General features: G+C 35.0%; 1 protein-coding gene across 3 annotated transcripts in view; it reads left to right on the forward strand.

The window, feature by feature from the left end:
• Positions 1-17,811, forward strand: part of STIL (STIL centriolar assembly protein) — a 59,791-nt gene that overhangs the window by 2,821 nt on the left and 39,159 nt on the right. For 2 of the 3 annotated variants that reach the window (XM_045545468.1, XM_045545469.1), the window contains exons 3-9: positions 331-410; positions 3,989-4,096; positions 10,951-11,063; positions 11,369-11,556; positions 13,253-13,500; positions 14,992-15,075; positions 16,444-16,530. In XM_045545468.1, the coding sequence (XP_045401424.1) occupies positions 367-410; positions 3,989-4,096; positions 10,951-11,063; positions 11,369-11,556; positions 13,253-13,500; positions 14,992-15,075; positions 16,444-16,530 (872 nt within the window). In that variant the 5' untranslated portion in view covers positions 331-366. The remainder of the gene's footprint in view (positions 1-330; positions 411-3,988; positions 4,097-10,950; positions 11,064-11,368; positions 11,557-13,252; positions 13,501-14,991; positions 15,076-16,443; positions 16,531-17,811) is intronic. The other variant, XM_045545470.1, reaches the window with a different exon arrangement.

The raw sequence follows: 17,811 nt of genomic DNA on the forward strand, positions 1-17,811 counted from the left end.
GAAAAAAGAAACCTCATACATTAAATCCTACCTTCCCTACCCAGCTCACTAAGTCAATACAAAGATTTTGGAGCAGAATCTGTGATTTTCTTAATAGATAGATATATTGGTAGATTTTGCTGCTTAGAATAAATATTAACAGTAATTTATAGGCACAAGGACTTTAGAGTATAAAAGTGATCAGCAGAATCTACAAGCATTTATCATTCATCTATAATCACACTTCATATAAGGAACCCAATTTTGCTCATAATTTTGATAATGTGTGGTTATCATTTTCTTATTCCTTGTTTTTATCATTCATTAGTAATATTCTCTTTACTTCTTTAGGATACTGAGGATTTGAAGCTAAATCATTTACCAAATATGGAGCCTATATATCCTCTTCCAAGGCCCCAGATGAATACCAGGTATAGAAATATTTTTACAAAATGTTTTTTTACGGATGTTCATATAACTTGGGCATGTAGGTTGGAAGAGAAGGAAGAACATAATCTTTAGAATCAGGAAAATCTGAATCCGTATATCCCAGTTCTACCACTTGTTAGGTGGGTGACTTTGATCAAGTTAACTAAGCCTCATTTCCTCATCTTTAAAATGGGGATGTTAATCTCTCTAACAGAAGATTACTGTGAACAGTTAAGTAAGATTACTAAACTAAAAGGTCTGGTACATAGTAGACACTCAGTAAGTATTAGTTCCATTTCCTCCTTCACTTATTTTAGTTATGTAGAAGATCTTTTTATTGATGGGAAATAGTACCTGAGGCTAAAATTTACATAGGTGTTTATTTACATCCTAGACAAGTGGGAGAGTGGTTGGCTTCCTTCCCTCCTCAAGATGCTAATCTCTTAATGGGAATGATTTCACAAATGGGTATACCAAGTTTCCTGAAATGTCCTAAGTCTTTTCCACTCATGTGGAGCAGGAAGGAGGAGCTTGCCATCTGTCTCCTAATTTTCTGTCATTACTTTGAGGACTAGGCAAATTGGCTCATGTTATTTGGCTCTTTGGATCATTTATTGCTCTTTTTCCCCTAGGGAAGAACAATTAATGCTGACTTGTGAATTTTTTTTAATTCCAAACTAGAATTGCATCCATGGGGTACCCTTTTTTCTTTGTATTGTCTTTCTTTGTACCAGATGTTCCTGATGAAGACTATGGAAAACATGACTCAAGGGGGCTATCATATTCCTTGTGCTTTAATTTTGGCCCTTCTGTTCTACCCCATTGCATTTTATTCTTTGAAAAGGTGTCAACTTCTGTTCTTGGAAAGGTATAGTTGTGTAACAAGTTCAGTATATTCTCTTTTTAATTTTATTATCAGATTGACTATGAAGTCAAATTCATTCCTTACATTCTAGGTGAGGTATAAATTCATGTGATTTACACTGGTTATTCCTGGCATATTCAACTCTAGGTTCTTTGGCTCATTTAGTGACCTCTGGTTTTCAGTAATGTCTAGGGGTTGGCATGGCACTGATTAGTGTATGTGTGGGGAGTGGTTTACACACCCCTTTGAATATCTGATATTCAAAGAGCTGTGAATCTTACTCCCTAAGAACAAGCACTTAAATATACTTATGCAAAATTTTGTACCCAGTTTTGAGGTACAAGTTTCAGTTTATGTCTCCCTTGCCTGCAAGATCTACCTATATGCTCCAGGTTAAGAAAAAAACTAATAACAGTATTTGTTTAAGTCTTGCTATGTGCCAGGTGCTGTACTAAACACTAGGAATGCATTATTCTTATTTAATTCTCACAGCAAACCTATGAGATGGGTATTATTATCCACATTTTTTTGTTTAATTAGGAAACTGTAACCTAGAGAGATTAACCTACTCAAGGTTATACAGTTAGTAGGTGATATAGCCAGGATTTAAACTTGATTTCTACTTTCTACTGCTGAGGAAGTAAACCTGAAGTAGTGTAGTTTGGGCTTTAAAGGTACTGTGTACTACTGAGAGTGAAAAAAAAATAGTTAACATTGATCACTTATAATGAAGTAGGAATTCTTTTAAGCACTTTACATATACATACTCATTTAATATTTAGTATAACTCTACAAGGAGGTACTGATAATTCCATTTAATGAATGAGGAATCTGAGGTAAAGAGTAGTTAATTAGCTTGATCAAGGTCACACAGCTAGCAAATTTTGAAGCCAGATTTTAGACCCAAGAGGTTGATTTCCAGGCTGCTTGCTTTAAATCCCTGTGTTGTACTACCTCTCACTGGTAGGTATATGATAAATAAGAGAAAAAAATGACAGTTTTGTCACTTACTCCTTTGTAACTTTGAACAAATTTCTTAATCTCAATCTCAGTCTCTCAAATGGAGGATTGAAAATCCCTCATATAGATATTATGAATTCAAATTAGATAAGGAATTTTTTTTCCAGAATATTATGGGGGTACAAACGTTTCAGTTACATAAATTGCTTTTGTACTGTTTGAGTCAAAGTTATAAGTGTGCTCATCCCCCAGATAGTGTGTGTTGTACCAGTTAGGTGTGAATTTACCCATCCCCTTCTCCTCCCTCCCACCTGCTTGATTTCCGATGAATGTTATTTACATATGTGCACATAAGTGTTGATCGATTAGTACCAATTTAATGGTGAGTAGATGTGGTGTTTGTTTTTCCATGCTTGTGATACTTCACTTAGAAGAATGGTCTCCAGTTCCATACAGGTTAATACAAGAGGTATTAGTTGACCATTTTTTTTTATGTCTGAGTAGTACTCTGTGGTATACATATACCACATTTTATTAGTCCACTCATGTATTGACGGACAGTAGATAAGGATTTAAAAACACACAGCAGGAATGTGGTGGAGCCAGATATGAACCCCAGCTCTAAACTGGTACACAATTCAGCTTCTAAAAATAAGAGTTTTGAAATCAGATGCACTTAGATTCAAATCTCAGCTCTGCTACTTAATTGCTGTATTAAGTTAGGAAACTTACAGTTTGTTATTCATAAAATGGATAATGAAGTGTTTCTGAAATGTTTTAGCAAAAAATATTATATATGTAAAGTGCCAGTCGGATGCCTAGTTTGTGGAAGGCAAAAGGAACATGATAATAAACTGGGCCTAGTAGTTTAGTTGAGAAGCTTCATCAGATGATGCATGAAAGTAAGATCTAAAACAAAGTATTCTTAGTATATGATAAATATTCTTTCAGTTTAACTATTTAATAGTCTACCATCATGCAAATGCACTGTTTTAGGTAGCTCACTGTGAGAGCTGTTTTGCTTTAATTACATGTGACTTTGGATGATATTTTCTGCCTGATTTTTCCTTTCCATTGTCATTTTTCTTATTGTGGTTTTCTCATGTTATACACTTATGTAAAATGAAAACTTTATGATTGTTACCTTATATGACTTAACATTGAAACCTTGCTTCACATTGCCCTTGGGATCTTTGTTGAGGAATTATTTATTATAAATGTCCTTTTGATGCTTCAATAATTAAACTTGTACAATAGGGCCCCAAATACCAAATTTGGAAATACTGGGAAATAATTAAGATCTATTAAGTTTTTGTTTTTTTCATAACTATTGTATATTATCTACCAATTATCTAGAAATTAGTTCAGGAAGACAGATTTTAATTTTAAATTTAAATGTAAATTGATGGTTTATACTTGGTTTTTCTGTTATTTAAAGTGGATTTTATAGGATCAGTTATCCAGTTCTTTTTTTAGAGCTTATGTGTATTCACAAAAGCTTGTGTAAATTTATATATGCATAGGAAAAAAGGACAGAAAAGCCATACCCAAATTTTGAGTGCTTATTCACCTGGTAGTGGAGTTACAAGTGAGTTTTCTTTTCTTTTTTAACTTTTTTAAAAAAATATTTTTGACACTTTTAAAATTACAAAAGTAATCTGAAAAATACCATCATTTAAAGATAGTTGTTTCTTACAAAATTTTTACCACATTTGCTATTCCTTGTGCTTTGATTTGAAATTATTTATTTTAAAGGTTTCCTTCAACCAGGATGGTACCTTTCCACTTTCCTCCATCAAAATGTGCACTTTGGAACCCAATGCCAATTGGAGATTTCATCTACTTACATCTCAATTACTACAGGTATAAGATATTTCTTTTTTCAAATCAAACCAATATAAACAGGAGTCCTAAAAGGATGGATAAAGCAAAGTAGATTACTATGGCCAATTATTCATTTTTCTTTACTTACTCATTCAGAACCTCCCCTCAAGGCAAAATACTGCCTCTGCTTCTTAAATCTGTTTTTCATGCTTTTGAGAAATAATCTTAATTTCACAGTTAAAATATTCTGCAAATTTAAAGTTCTGAGTATTGTAGGAATTCAAAAGAGACAAAATATAGTAAAAAACTGAAAGTGTTTTTCATCATGTGCCGGCATGGTATCTTTGTAGAACATTGAGAAAATTGAACTGATTTTGAGTGGATCAGATTAGAAGGATTATATTAGTAGAATATTATGGTTATGTCCAGGACCTTGAAAGAAAGATATAGAAGTTTCGGCTTAAAGTAATAGAAGATAGATCCTTGAGATTTTACATATAAGAAAGTTACTTGTTAAAAGCAGTATTCTAAGGATAGATTATAGTGGGGAGAGCCTAGAGTCAGCCTAGCTGTGAGATGCTCTTCTATAATCACATACATGTATGCTGTAGTGGTTTAAGGTGCTATAATGGAGTCAGACTGCCTAGAGGGTCAAATCCTCATTCTACCATTTCTTATTTATGTGACCTCAGTAAAATAACCAGGGATCAGTTTCCTTATTTATAAAATAGCTATCAAACCTGTTTCATAGTACTCTTGTAAGGATTAAATAACATACTCTGTAAACCAGTTGACAGAATGCCTAGAATAGAAAGTGTTTAATAAATCGTATGTAAGGACTTCCCAGAACAGTGTAGCAGCATTCAAATCAAGAGGAAAGAATGAAACAAAGTGTTCTGAAGAAACAGTGTATAGTATTTGATGATTGAGGAAATAAAGGACTTGAAAGGAAAGATATAAGTCAAAAAGTATTTAAATCCTAAACTGGTTGACAGAGAAGGATACTACCATTTACAAAAACAAGGAGGGTCTTATGGAAGTTTAATTAAATGTTTGTTAAACCTGTTCATTCTTTTTTCTATGTCTCTTAGCCTATCTTTTGTATTTTCTATTGTTTTCTTTCTGTACTGCATTTTTTTTTTTTTTTTTTTTTTGAGACAGAGGCTCACTTTGTAGCCCGGGCTAGAGCGAGTGCCGTGGCATCAGCCTAGCTCACAGCAACCTCAAACTCCTGGGCTTAAGCGAATCTATTGCCACAGCCTTCCGAGTAGCTGGGACTACAGGCATGCGCCACCATGCCCGGCTAATTTTTTCTATATATATTTTTAGTTGTCCAGATAATTTTTATTTCTATTTTAGTAGAGACGGGGTCTCGCTCAGGCTGGCCTCGAACTCCTGACCTTGAGCGATCCACCCGCCTCGGCCTCCCAGAGGGCTAGGATTACAGGCATGAGCCACCGCACCCAGCCTCTGTACTACATTTTGAGTAATTTCCTTTGTTTTTCATCTCTATCAGTTTTCTCATTAGCTGTGTTTAACTGCCATGTAACCTGTCCATTTAGGTTTTTTTTTAATTTTTAAATTTTTAATTATGGGTACATAGTAGTTGTATATATTTATAGGGTACATGTGATTTTTTTTTTTTTGAGACAGCGTCTTGCTTTGTCGCCCTGGCTAGAGTACAGTGGTATTATCAGAGCTCACAGCAACCTCTAACTTCTGGGTTCAAGTGATGCTCCTGCCTCAGACACCCGAGTAGCTGGGACGACTACAGGCATGTGCCACCATGCCTGGCTAATTTTTTCTATATGTTTTTAGTTGTCCAGCTAATTGCTTTCTATTTTTAGTAGAGATGGGGTCTCGCTCTTGCTCAGGGTGGTCTCGAACTCCTGACCTCCAGCAATCCTCCCACCTCGGCCTCCCAGAGTACTAGGATTATAGGCGTGAGCCACCATGCCCAGCCGATTTTTCTATTTTTTGTAGAGATAGGGTCTCGCTTTCTCAGGCTCATGTGATGTTTTGATACAGGCATACATTCTAGATTAATCAAATCAGAGTAATTGGGGTATCTGTCACCTCAGGCATTTATCATTTCTTTGTGTTAGAAACATTCCAATTATACTCTTTTATTTATCATTTAGGTTTTTAAAATGTAGTATACTGTAAATATGCAAGAATGTTTGTAATATATATGTAGTTTATAAAATAATAATAAACATTCATGTACCTATCCCCAGTTGATTACATAATCCAATGGATTTTTAATTGATTATGTTTTTTATTTCTGCAAGTTCTGTGTGGTTCTTTTTAAAATTTGCCTGGTCTTTTTTCATAGTTTATTTTTCTTGCCCTTATTTTGGTTTTCTTTTAACCATTTTAATCACACTTATTTATATTCTGTATTCAATACAGTAATCCCCCATTATACCTGGTTTCACTTTCTGTGGTTTCAGTTACCTGCAGTACAATATAATAAAATATTTTGAGCTGGATTGCACCTTAGTTCTAGCTACATGGGGGGCTGGGGCAGAAGGATTACTTGAGCCCAGAAGTCCAGCCTAGGGAACATAGCCAGACTCCATCTCTTAAAACAAAGAAAAAAGATAATTTGAGAGAGAGACACACACACAACATTCACATAACATTTGTTACACTATGTTATTTTAATTGTTCTGTTTTATTATTAGCTATTGTTAATCTCTTACTGGGCCTAATTTTTTTTTCTTTTTTTTAACTGTGCTTAATTTATAAATTAAACTTTATCATAGATATGTATATATAGGAAAAAACATAATATATATAGGGTTGGGTGCTGTCCACAGTTTCAGGTATCCACTGGGGTCTTGGACCATATCACCTAAAGGTAAAGGGAGATTAGTGTAATTTTTGTTTTGTTTTGTTTTATTTTTAATTATTATGGGTACATAATAATTATACATCTTTATAGGGTACAGGTGATGTTTTTATACAGGCATACAATGTGAATTAATCAAATCAGGGTAATTGCGGTATCCATCACCTCAGGCATTTATCATTTCTTTGTGTTAGGAACATTCTAGTTCCACTCTTCTAGTTATTTTAAAGTATATCCTAACTTACTGTTGATTATGGTCACTTTGTTTTGCTATGAAATATTGTTCATTCTATCTCATTATCTAACTATATTTTTGCATGCCCACTTTACCCCCTACACCCCTGCCACTACCCTTCCCAGCCTCTGATAACCGTCATTCTACTATCTGTCTCCATGAGATAATTGTTTTTAATATTTAGCTCCTAAATATGAGTGAGAACATGTGAGATTAGTCTTTCTGTGCTTGGCTTACTTCACTTAACATAATGTTCTCTGGTTACATACATGTTGTTGCAAATGGTAGGATTTCATTCTTTTTTGGTGGCTATATAATACTCCATTGTGTATATGTGCCACAATTTCTTTATCCATTCACCCGTTAATGGGCACTTAGGTTGATTCCATATCTTGGCTCTTGTGAATAGTGCTGCAATAAACATGGGTGTGGAGATCTTTTCTATATACTGAATTCCCCTCCTTTGGATATGTACCCAGCAGTGGGATTGCTGGGTCATACGGTAGTTCTATTTTCAGCTTTTTGAGGAATCTCCATACTCTTCTCCATAGTGGTTGCATTAATTTACATTCCCACCAACAGTGTACCAGGGTTCCGCTTTTTCCATATCCTTGTCAGCATTCATTATTGCCTGTCTTTTTGATAAAAGCCATTTCAACTGGGGTGCGATGATATCTCATTGTAGTTTTGATTTGCATTTCTCTGATGACCAATAATGTTGAGCATTTTTTCCAGTAACTGTTGGCCATTTGTATGTTTTCTTTTGAGAAATGCCTATTCAGATCCTTTGCCTATTTTTTAATTGGATTATTTGATTTTTTTCCTATTGAGTTGGAGCTCCTTATATATCCTATATATCCTTGTCAGATGGGTAGTTTGTAAATATTTTCTCCCATTCTCTGGGTTGTCTCTTCACTTTGTTAATTGTTTCCTTTGCTGTGCAGAAGCTTTTTAGCTTGATGTGATCCCATTTGTACATTTGTCCAATTTTGCTTTGGTCGCCTATGCTTTGGGGGTAATACTCAAGAAGTCCTTGCCCAGACCAATGTCCTGAAACATTTCCTCAATGTTTTCTTTTAGTAATTTCATAGTTTCAGGTCTTAGATTTAAGTCTTTAATCCATTTTGATTTGATTTTTGTATAGGGCAAGAATTAAGGGTCTAGTTTCATTCTTCTGCATACAGATATCCAGTTTTCCCAGCATCATTTATTGAAGAGACTGTGCTTTCCTCACTGTATGTTCTTGGCACCTTTGTTGAAGATAAGTTCACTGTAGATGTGTGGATTTGTTTCTGGGTTCTCTATTCTGTTCTATTGGTCTGTTTTTATGCCAGTACCATGCTGTTTTCATTATCACAGCTCTGTAGTATAATGTGAAGTCAGGTAACGTGATTCCTCCAGTTTTGTTCTTTTTGCTTAGGGTGGCTTTGGCTATCCTGGGTCTTTTGTGGTCCCACATAAAGTTTAGGATTATTTTATTTTTATTTCTGTGAAGAATGTCATGGGTATTTTGAAGGGGATTACATTGAATCTGTAGATTGCTTTGGATGGTATTGGTGGGTTTTTTTGTTTGTTTTTGTTTTTGTTTTTTTTCTTTTTGAGACAGAGTCTCGTTGTGTTCCCGGGCTACAGTGAGTGCCGTGGTGTCAGCCTAGCTCACAGCAACCTGAAACTCCTGGGCTTAAGCGATCCTACTGCCTCAGCCTTCCCAGTAGTTGGGACTACAGGCATGCGCCACCATGCCCGGCTAATTTTTTCTATATATATATTTTTAGTTGACCAGATAATTTCTTTCTATTTTTAGCAGAGACGGGGTCTTGCTCTTGCTGAGGCTGGTCTTGAACTCCTGACCTCGAGCAATCCACCCGCCTCGGCCTCCCAGAGTGCTAGGATTATAGGCGTGAGCCACCGCGCCCAGCCGGTATTGGCGTTTTAACAATATTGATTCTTCCAATCCATGAGCATGGAAAATCTTCCATTTTTTTGTGTGTCCTCTTCAATTACTTTCATCAGTGTTTTATAGTTTTCATTATAGAGCTCTTTTACTTCTTCGGTTAAGTTTATTACTAGGTATTTTATTTGTAGCTATTGTAAATGGGATTGCTTTCTTGGTTTCTTTTTCAGATTGTTTGTTTTTGGCATATAGAAATGCTGCTATTTGGTATGTTGATTTTGTGTCCTGCAACTTTACTGAATTTGTTTATCAGTTCTAATAGTTTTTTTGTGGAGTCTTTTGGTTTCTCTAGTTATAAGACCATACCATCTGCAAACAAGGATAATTTGACTTCTTCCTTTTCAATCTGGATGACCTTTCTTTCTTTTTCTTATCTGATTGCTTTAGCTAGAATTTCCAGTACCATATTGAATAACAGTGGTGAAAGTGAGCATCCTTGTCTTGTTCCAGTGGATCTTACAGGATAGGTTTTTAGTTTTTCCCCATTGAGCACGATACTAGTGGTGGCATCATGTGGCATCATGTGGCATCATGATACTAGCTGATGGCTTTTATCGTGTTGAGGTAAGTTCCTTCTGTACCCAGTTTTTTGAGAGTTTTTATCATGAAGTGATGTTGAATTTTATATAATGCTTTTTCAGCATCAATTAAAATGATGATACGGTTTTTGTCCTTCATTCTGTTGATATGATGTATCATATTGATTGATTTGCATATGTTGAACCATCCTTGAATTCCACTTGATCACGATAAATAATGTTTTTAATGTGTTGTTGAATTCAATTTGGTAGTATTTTGTTGAAGATTTTTGCATCTATGTTCATCAGAGATATTGGCCTATAGTTTTCTTTTTTTGTTGTGTCTTTGTCTGATTTTGGTATCTGGGTGATACAAGCCTGATAGAATGAGTTTAGGCATATTCCCTCCTCCTTGATTTTTTAAAATAGTTTAAGTAGGGTTCGCATTAGTTCTTCTTGGTAGAATTCAGCAGTGAAGCCTTTGGGTCCTGGACTTTTCTTTGATGGGAGACTTCATTATTGCTTCTATCTCGTTTCTTATTGGTTTATTCAGGTTTTGGATTTCTTCCTGGTTCAATCTTGGTAGGTTGTATGTGTCTAGGAATTTATCTGTTTCTCTAGGTTTTCCACTTTATTGTCATATAGTTGCTCATGGTAGTCTCTAATGATCCTTTGGATTTCTGCAGTATCAGTTGTGATGTCTCCTTTTTCATCTCTGATTTTTTTTTAATATGGTCTTCTCTCTTTTTTTTCTTAGTTTGATTAAAGTGTGTCAATTTTATTTACCTTTTAAAAAAAATTTGTTGATCTTTTGTCGGATATTTTGGTTTCAATTTCATTTATTTCTGCTCTGATCTTTACTCTTTATTTTCTTCTGATTTTAGGTTTGGTTTGCTCTTGTTTTTCTGATTCTTTAAGATACATCATTGGGCTGTTTATTTGTAACTTTTCCACTTTTTTGATATAGGCATTTATTGCCGTTAACTTTCCTACTATATTGTTAATATCTAAAGTCCATAGAGCATATGTAAACAAATGGATGTGACTGTTTCAATCAAACTTTATTTATAAAAACAAGAGACCAGCCTCATAGTTTGTCAATTCTTGCTCTGTTTCATAAAATTAAGTAAATGCTTGGAGAACAACTATAGCTTTGACGTGTGCTTATTGTTCAAGTTTCCAAGTGGACCTATCTCCTGCCTTTGACACTGGGATTTCTTGACAATGATCTTTTAAAAGTTATCTGTTATATTTTAAGCAGCAGTTTATGGTGGGGGGGCAGTTAGGATATCAGCTCCATCACATTTATAAAAGATTTTTGTTATTTTTTAGAAATCCAAAGCTTGTGGTGACTGAAAAGACCATTCGACTTGCTTATCGTCATGCTAAACAGAATAGAAAAAATTTGCCATGCTTTTTACTTGGTTCTCTCACAGTGGACGAAGGTAATATACTTTAAAAAATTACTTGTATGACCATAAAACAATTTATATTTATTGATTCAGCCAACTATTATATGTGCTTTGTGCTAATTTTATTTACTGTGCACCAAGGATGTGAAGATGAGTAAAACTATCTATTACAAACTTCACAATCTAGTCAAGTAGAAGAAGATGTAAGCAAGTCATTTTTTAAAGTAAGAGTTTGCTATACTATTGGTATGAACAAAGTGCTTTGCTATAATCTAGTCTTGCTTGATTTTTTGTTTTTAATCAGCATGCTGTATTAGCTGTTACTTTTTGTTCTTCAGATGAAGAAGGTGTGACACTGACAGTAGATCGCTTTGATCCTGGTCGAGAAGTACCTGAATGCTTAGAATTAACCCCTACTGCTTCTCTTCCTGGGGACTTTTTGATTCCATGCAAAGTTCAAACTCAGGGACTTTGTTCAAGAGAAGTGATAGTTTACAATGCAGATGACTTCAGTTCAGCTTTTAAGGTGAGATTCCTTGATTATTCTTTTTTTTTTTTTTTTTCAAGACAATGACTTGCTCTGTTGCCCAGGCTAGAGTGCCATGGCATCAGCCTAGCTCACAGCAACCTCAAAGTCCTGGGCTCAAGCGATCTTCCTGCCTCAGCCTTCCCAGTGGCTGGGGTTACAGGCATGAGCCACCATGCTCAGCCTACCTGAATATATATGCTTGCAAAAAATTAATATGTGTGTCATTATTGCCTTTTTTTTTTTGAGACAGAGTCTCACTCTGTTGCCCTGGATGGAGTGCAGTGACGTCATCATGGCTCACTGCAACCTCAAATTCCTGTGCTCAAGTGATCCTCTTCCCTCAGCCTTCCCTGTGACTGGGACTATAGGTGCATGCCACAACGCCTGGCTAATTTTTTCTATTTTTTTTTTAGTAGAGACGGGGTCTTGCTATTGCTCAGGCTGGTGTCTAACCTCTGGGCTTGAAGAGTCCCCCTGCCTTGGCCTCCCAGAGTGCTAGGATTACAGATGTGAGCCACCACACCTGACCTCATTGATTATTCTTAATTCAACCCAACAATCAAACTATGTTTAGTATGCTGTATTTTAATAAGCCCATAATTGGGAGGTATTCATAATGATTTCTGATTGAATTGTTTTGGGCCTAAAATCTAATCTAATATGGTTTCTGAGGCAAATGATATGAGTAGCATTCCAGAGGAGGATGCAGTGTGACCAAGATGGGAAAGTTGAAAATATACTCTGGGTAATGTTAAACAGTGTAGATTTTTGCCAGATTTATGGGCAGTCAGGCTGTAATATTCGTTTGGCCAGATTATAGAGAACCTTGTCTGCCAGGCCAAGGAATTTGACCTTTGTCATATGGGACATGTAGTCATTGAAGGTTCTTGAAAAGAGGAAACACTATTGAATCAGAAACAGTTAATCTGATAGGGTAGGCTGACTGAAGTCAGAGAAGGTAGCCATTGCAGTAGTTGGGTATGTATGAAAGAGGGATATATTAGCTTGAAGTAGAGTGGTAGCCATGAGACTAGAGAGGACACAGTGAGCACAAGCAAATACACAGGAAGAACTAACTTAACAATTTAGGGTAACAAGAAAGGAACAAAAAAGGAATGGATTTTAGATTCTCTGAGGCTGAGTCAAAATTAGTTTACATCCATTTTTTCATATCTAGTAAATATTTATTGGGGGGTGACATTCCCCAATAAGAATTTGAAGTGCATAGCCTGAGTAAGAGCAAGACCCCAGTCTCTACAAAAAATAGAAAAATTAGCCAGATGTGACAGTACGTGCCTGTAGTCCCAGCTACTCGGGAGGCTGAGGCAGGAGGATCACTTGAGCCCCAGAGTTTGAGGTTGCTGTGAGCTAGGCTGATGCCATGGCACTCTAGCCTGGGCAACAGAGTGAGACCCTGTCTCAAAAAAAATGAATTTGAAGTGCTGCTAGGACATCTAAGTTGGAAATGTATAATGGAGCTTAGGATAGTATATCTTAATTTTCTTTGATATAATTATTCATGCAGTCTTTTGGTCACATGGAAGAAATGAGAACTGAAATGTTGTAAATCAGAACTAATTTAATTTTGTTAGTGCAAGATATTGTGTGTGTATATACAGCAGTATAAAGTCAACTTTAGAGATATGGACACATTTCAAAGTTTTAAAATAATTGTTTAATATTGATTCCTCAGGCTCTACAGCACCATGTATGTAGCAAAGATTCCTTGGACTGTGGTAAGCTGCTTTCCTTAAGAGCTCATATCACTTCCAGGGAGAATTTGGACAATGTGGATTTTGACTTGCATTGGGCAGCAGTAACTCTAGCAAACAGCTTTAAATGCACACCTGTGAAGCCCATCCCCATTATCCCAACAGCTCTTGCAAGAAACTTGAGCAGTAACCTGAATATTTCTCAAGTTCAAGGAACTTATAAATATGGGTAAGTGAAAGATATATTAATCCAAAATTATAAATATTGGTTGCATTAGTATATTCTCAGGATATCCATGTAACATGAAATCATTGTACAGTCAGTTTACATGCCAAAGACACGGTGGCTTGATCAATAATCAGGGAAAGTAAAAAATGAAGTTGTTAGGCCATGCGCAGTAATTCATGCCTGTAGTCCGAGCACTCTGGGAGGTCGAGGCAGGAGGATAGCTTGAGGCCAGGAGTTCAAGATCAGCCTGGGCAACATAGTGAGACCCCATTGCTACAAAAAAATTAAAACTTTAAAAAGTAGCCAGGCATTATGCCATGCAGCTGTAGTGCACAGCTACTTGGAAAGCTGAACCAGGAGGATTGTTTGAGTCTGGGAGTTGGAGGTTGCAGTGAGCTTTGATTGCACCACTACACTCCAGTCTGGGTAACAGAGCAAGACCGTGCCTCATAAAAACACAAAAATACACCACCAAACTATACTTATTTCCCATTCAGTATGTTAACATCTAAACATGATGTGCCATAATGGAAATTTATGTACAGTGCTGGGAAAGTAGGAAGGTATGTCCAAATTCCCTGGCAAAATCATGGAAAGGAATAGGAATTTATCATGTGGACAAGGCTGGGGGAGAACTTTTAAAACACATATGTCATCATACGTGATACATAAATCTTATGCCAACTCAGGCTTAATCTTGTCACAATGCATGATAAATTAATTATCTTTATGTTTTATGGTCATTATACCAGTAAAATATATCATCAGTGGTGCTATCAAGACTTTATATCACAATATAAATGGCATTGTTTTTATTTCTGTTATTTAAAAACCATAATAATAAAATTAACTCTCAATTCTACTGTGGTAATTCATATTCTTAAAACTTACCTTCAATAATGAATATAATAACAAAGTATAAATGTAGTATAATGTCCTTCTATGGAAAAGTGAGCTTTTTTGTTTTATCATGATGGTTCCAAAGTTCTTTGACAGTGGTTGGAGGAATATAGTACATGGAGGGCTGATTATACCTCCCCTAATTCAGTTTACTTCAGTGAGAAGTCATATCTGTTGCAGAATTTTCAAATCACTTGGGTGCATGAACACTTCCAGTAACAAGAAGTTCACTTCTCCCAGGGAAACCTATTTGGTTCTGAAATTGTCTACCTTAATGTTAACACTTTTGATTAAAGTAAGTTGTAAATAAAATTGTAGAGCAAAATGTTTTTTAAAAGATGTGTAATCTTCAACTACCATTTTAATAGATAGAAGTTTGAAGACATTAAATCTGTTTAATGTCTTTTACCAGAGTTTTCCTTTTACTGAGTCAAACACTTTGAGCTGTTTTCTTTGTGTGCATTTGTGTGAGAGACAATGTTCATTTGAATTCCCTTTCCTACCTAAAATATACTTAAGTACTCAGATTATCTATTTTAGTTAAAAAATACATACTTAACAATTATTTTTACATGAATGTCTTCTGTTCAGGTATCTCACCATGGATGAAACACGCAAATTGTTACTTTTACTGGAATCTGATCCCAAGGTTTATTCTCTACCATTAGTGGGAATGTAAGTGTTGCATTATTTATGAAAACTTTGTCAGCCAAATATGTATTCAAATGTATATGATATGCATGTGAATCATGTACTATGAATATCTTATACTATGAATATCATGTACTATGAATATCATCTTATAAAGCCACAAAGTCCAGTAGTTGTCAAGCTTTCTTATTTTAATAGTAGAACCAACTAAAATAAGATTTTGCCGAATCTTAGAAAGAACTCCAGTATATAATACAGATAAACATTGAATGTTTCTGATTGAAATTGAAGTCTTAGAGCCCTGTTTCTTCAGGCTTCTCTCACTACCCCTTGTCCTCATGTCATCTTGAGGAACCCAGGGCTCAAAATAACATGATTTAAAATGTGTTGCCAGGCAACCTTGCAGAAGTTCCCTTTAGTGTTAATGGCTTTCTCTTTAGAGTTAGTGGTTAATGACAGGTAGACAGATTATTGAGAAATTTATATTCGTTCAGTACTTATCAAGCACTTATCATATACGTAGTATTCTGTTGATACCATATTGAGCTTTAAAGCTCCTTCTCAGGGAATTTGTAATCAAAATGAAATGATAAAATATTCCAGTATTCACACATAGAAGAATAAGTAATGAAATATATGATTTATTTTGAATTGAACAGAATATACACTGAACACCATTAGTATTTGTAAGAAAAAGAAGCTAAAGGGCATTTTCTTAGAGAAGGCAAACTTGACCTAGACCTTTAATTGTTTAGATAATAGAAGGGAGGATTGTTGGGGAAAAGAACCCATGCTTGGGAATGACATGTACAAAGTTAATGAGAATTCACAAATATTCTCTGGAGTATGAAATCTACTTGCTGAATATTTGCTATGCTCCTGGTTTTGTCAATGGGTTCTTGATGTCTAAGTGAATATTTACTAAAAGTCTTCTGTTTCAGGCTACCAAAAATGTTATAGCATTTAATCCTCTCAGCAACTCTGTAGAGTAGTTTTAGGCTACAAACTTCAGTCTTCTCTAATTCAGCCTATTTCCAGTCCAGGCTAACTCATTTTAGCATTTTGTTTTTACCTTGATTAACCATTTCTTCTTCCACATCTTAGGTAGGAGAGGACAAAGAGAAAGAAGTACATGCTTGTTTTTCTCTCTCCCTCCAACCTCCCCTGCCTCTCCCTCTTCTAGATATGTATTTATATATATAGGTATGTATAAAGATATAGATTATATATTCTCCCTCTTAATTATCATCATGGTCTGGTGTTTGTAGATTTATTTGTGAGGTCTTTCAATGTAAATGCCAAGGATCTACCATATTACCTTGAGAAGAATGTAATCTGAAGTATATTAATTTATAAATTACTGTAGTTTTTAATTTTTTCTTTTTCTTCTAGTTGGCTATCTGGAATTATACATATCTATAGTCCTCAGGTATGGGCTTGCTGCTTGCGATACCTGTTCAGTTCTTCCATTCAAGAAAGGCAAGTGATATTTTATTCTGTAGTATTTCATTTTGATCTTTTCCCTTGATCATATTAATAGTTTATTGGTCTCATTTAAAATCCACGTAATGCCTTGACCTTTTACAATACTTATACATAAGTGCATTAAGAAAAAACAAACCTTATATATTAAATGAAAATAAAACCAGATAAAAAAGATAAGGTTGCAGTATTCCTGAAAATATCAAGGAATTTACTTATGTAATAGAACAAATACTTTTGGGGGGTAGAAAAAGCCCTGGAGATCATCCACTATAGCATCCTATTTTATAGATAAAGAGATTAACTTTCACTGAAGTGACTGCAGATGAGTTTGAATTTGTTACCTAACACATGTTTTATTAAGTTACACAGTGCAACTTCTAGTACACTAAAATGACATATTTAATTTTCTACCTGGCACTAAAGCAAACATTGGAATGAATAGTTAGGGAAACTTTACTTCTAGTCTCAGTTCCTCATTTAATTTTATTTTATACATGGTGCCACTATTTGCCTCTTACATTCAAATGAGAAAGTCTGTTTTTGTCTACCTTGAGTGGCTATAATAGACTTTTTGTAAAAAAATAAAATAAAAAGCACCTTCTTATTGGAAAGATAATACAAGTGCATGGTAATAAATTAGACATACATAAAGATACACAATAAAAGTAAGTCTGTCTTATGCTCCATTTTTTTAGACCCCATTCTCAGAGGCAATCACTGTTAAATGGTGTCTTTTGTTTTCTTCCTGAAATCTTTAATACAAATATAAGTGTCACCTTCCCCCAGCCTGTAAAAATTAAGTTACAAATGGGAACATACCATTCTTTCTTTTCTGCATGTTGCTTTTTTCTCTATATCCTTATACCTTAGAGATGATTACATCTTGGCATATGCAGATTTAATATACGTATTTTACAACTGAATGGCATGCAATATATATTATATTTTAAAAACCAGTCCTTATGTCTTACAGGCAGTGGTAGACTGACAATCTTATGCATACATCTTTGTGTGCATATGCTAGTATATTTGTAGGATAAATTCCTAAAAGTGTTTTTTCTGGGCCTAAGAGTATTTAATTTTAAATTTTGGTAGATATTGCCAAATTGCCCTACAAAAAGACTACAGATTTATAGTCTTTCCAACAGTGTATAAGAGTGCCTGTTTTCTTTTCCCCCCACTAACACTGTGAAACAAATATTTATTGAGTACCTCTTAAGGACCACAATACATTCACGATATTGCAGATAAGTAGTAAACAAAATAAAGTCCTGC

This window comes from Lemur catta, chromosome 3 (genome assembly GCF_020740605.2).
Source record: "Lemur catta isolate mLemCat1 chromosome 3, mLemCat1.pri, whole genome shotgun sequence".
Taxonomy (NCBI): domain Eukaryota; kingdom Metazoa; phylum Chordata; class Mammalia; order Primates; family Lemuridae; genus Lemur; species Lemur catta.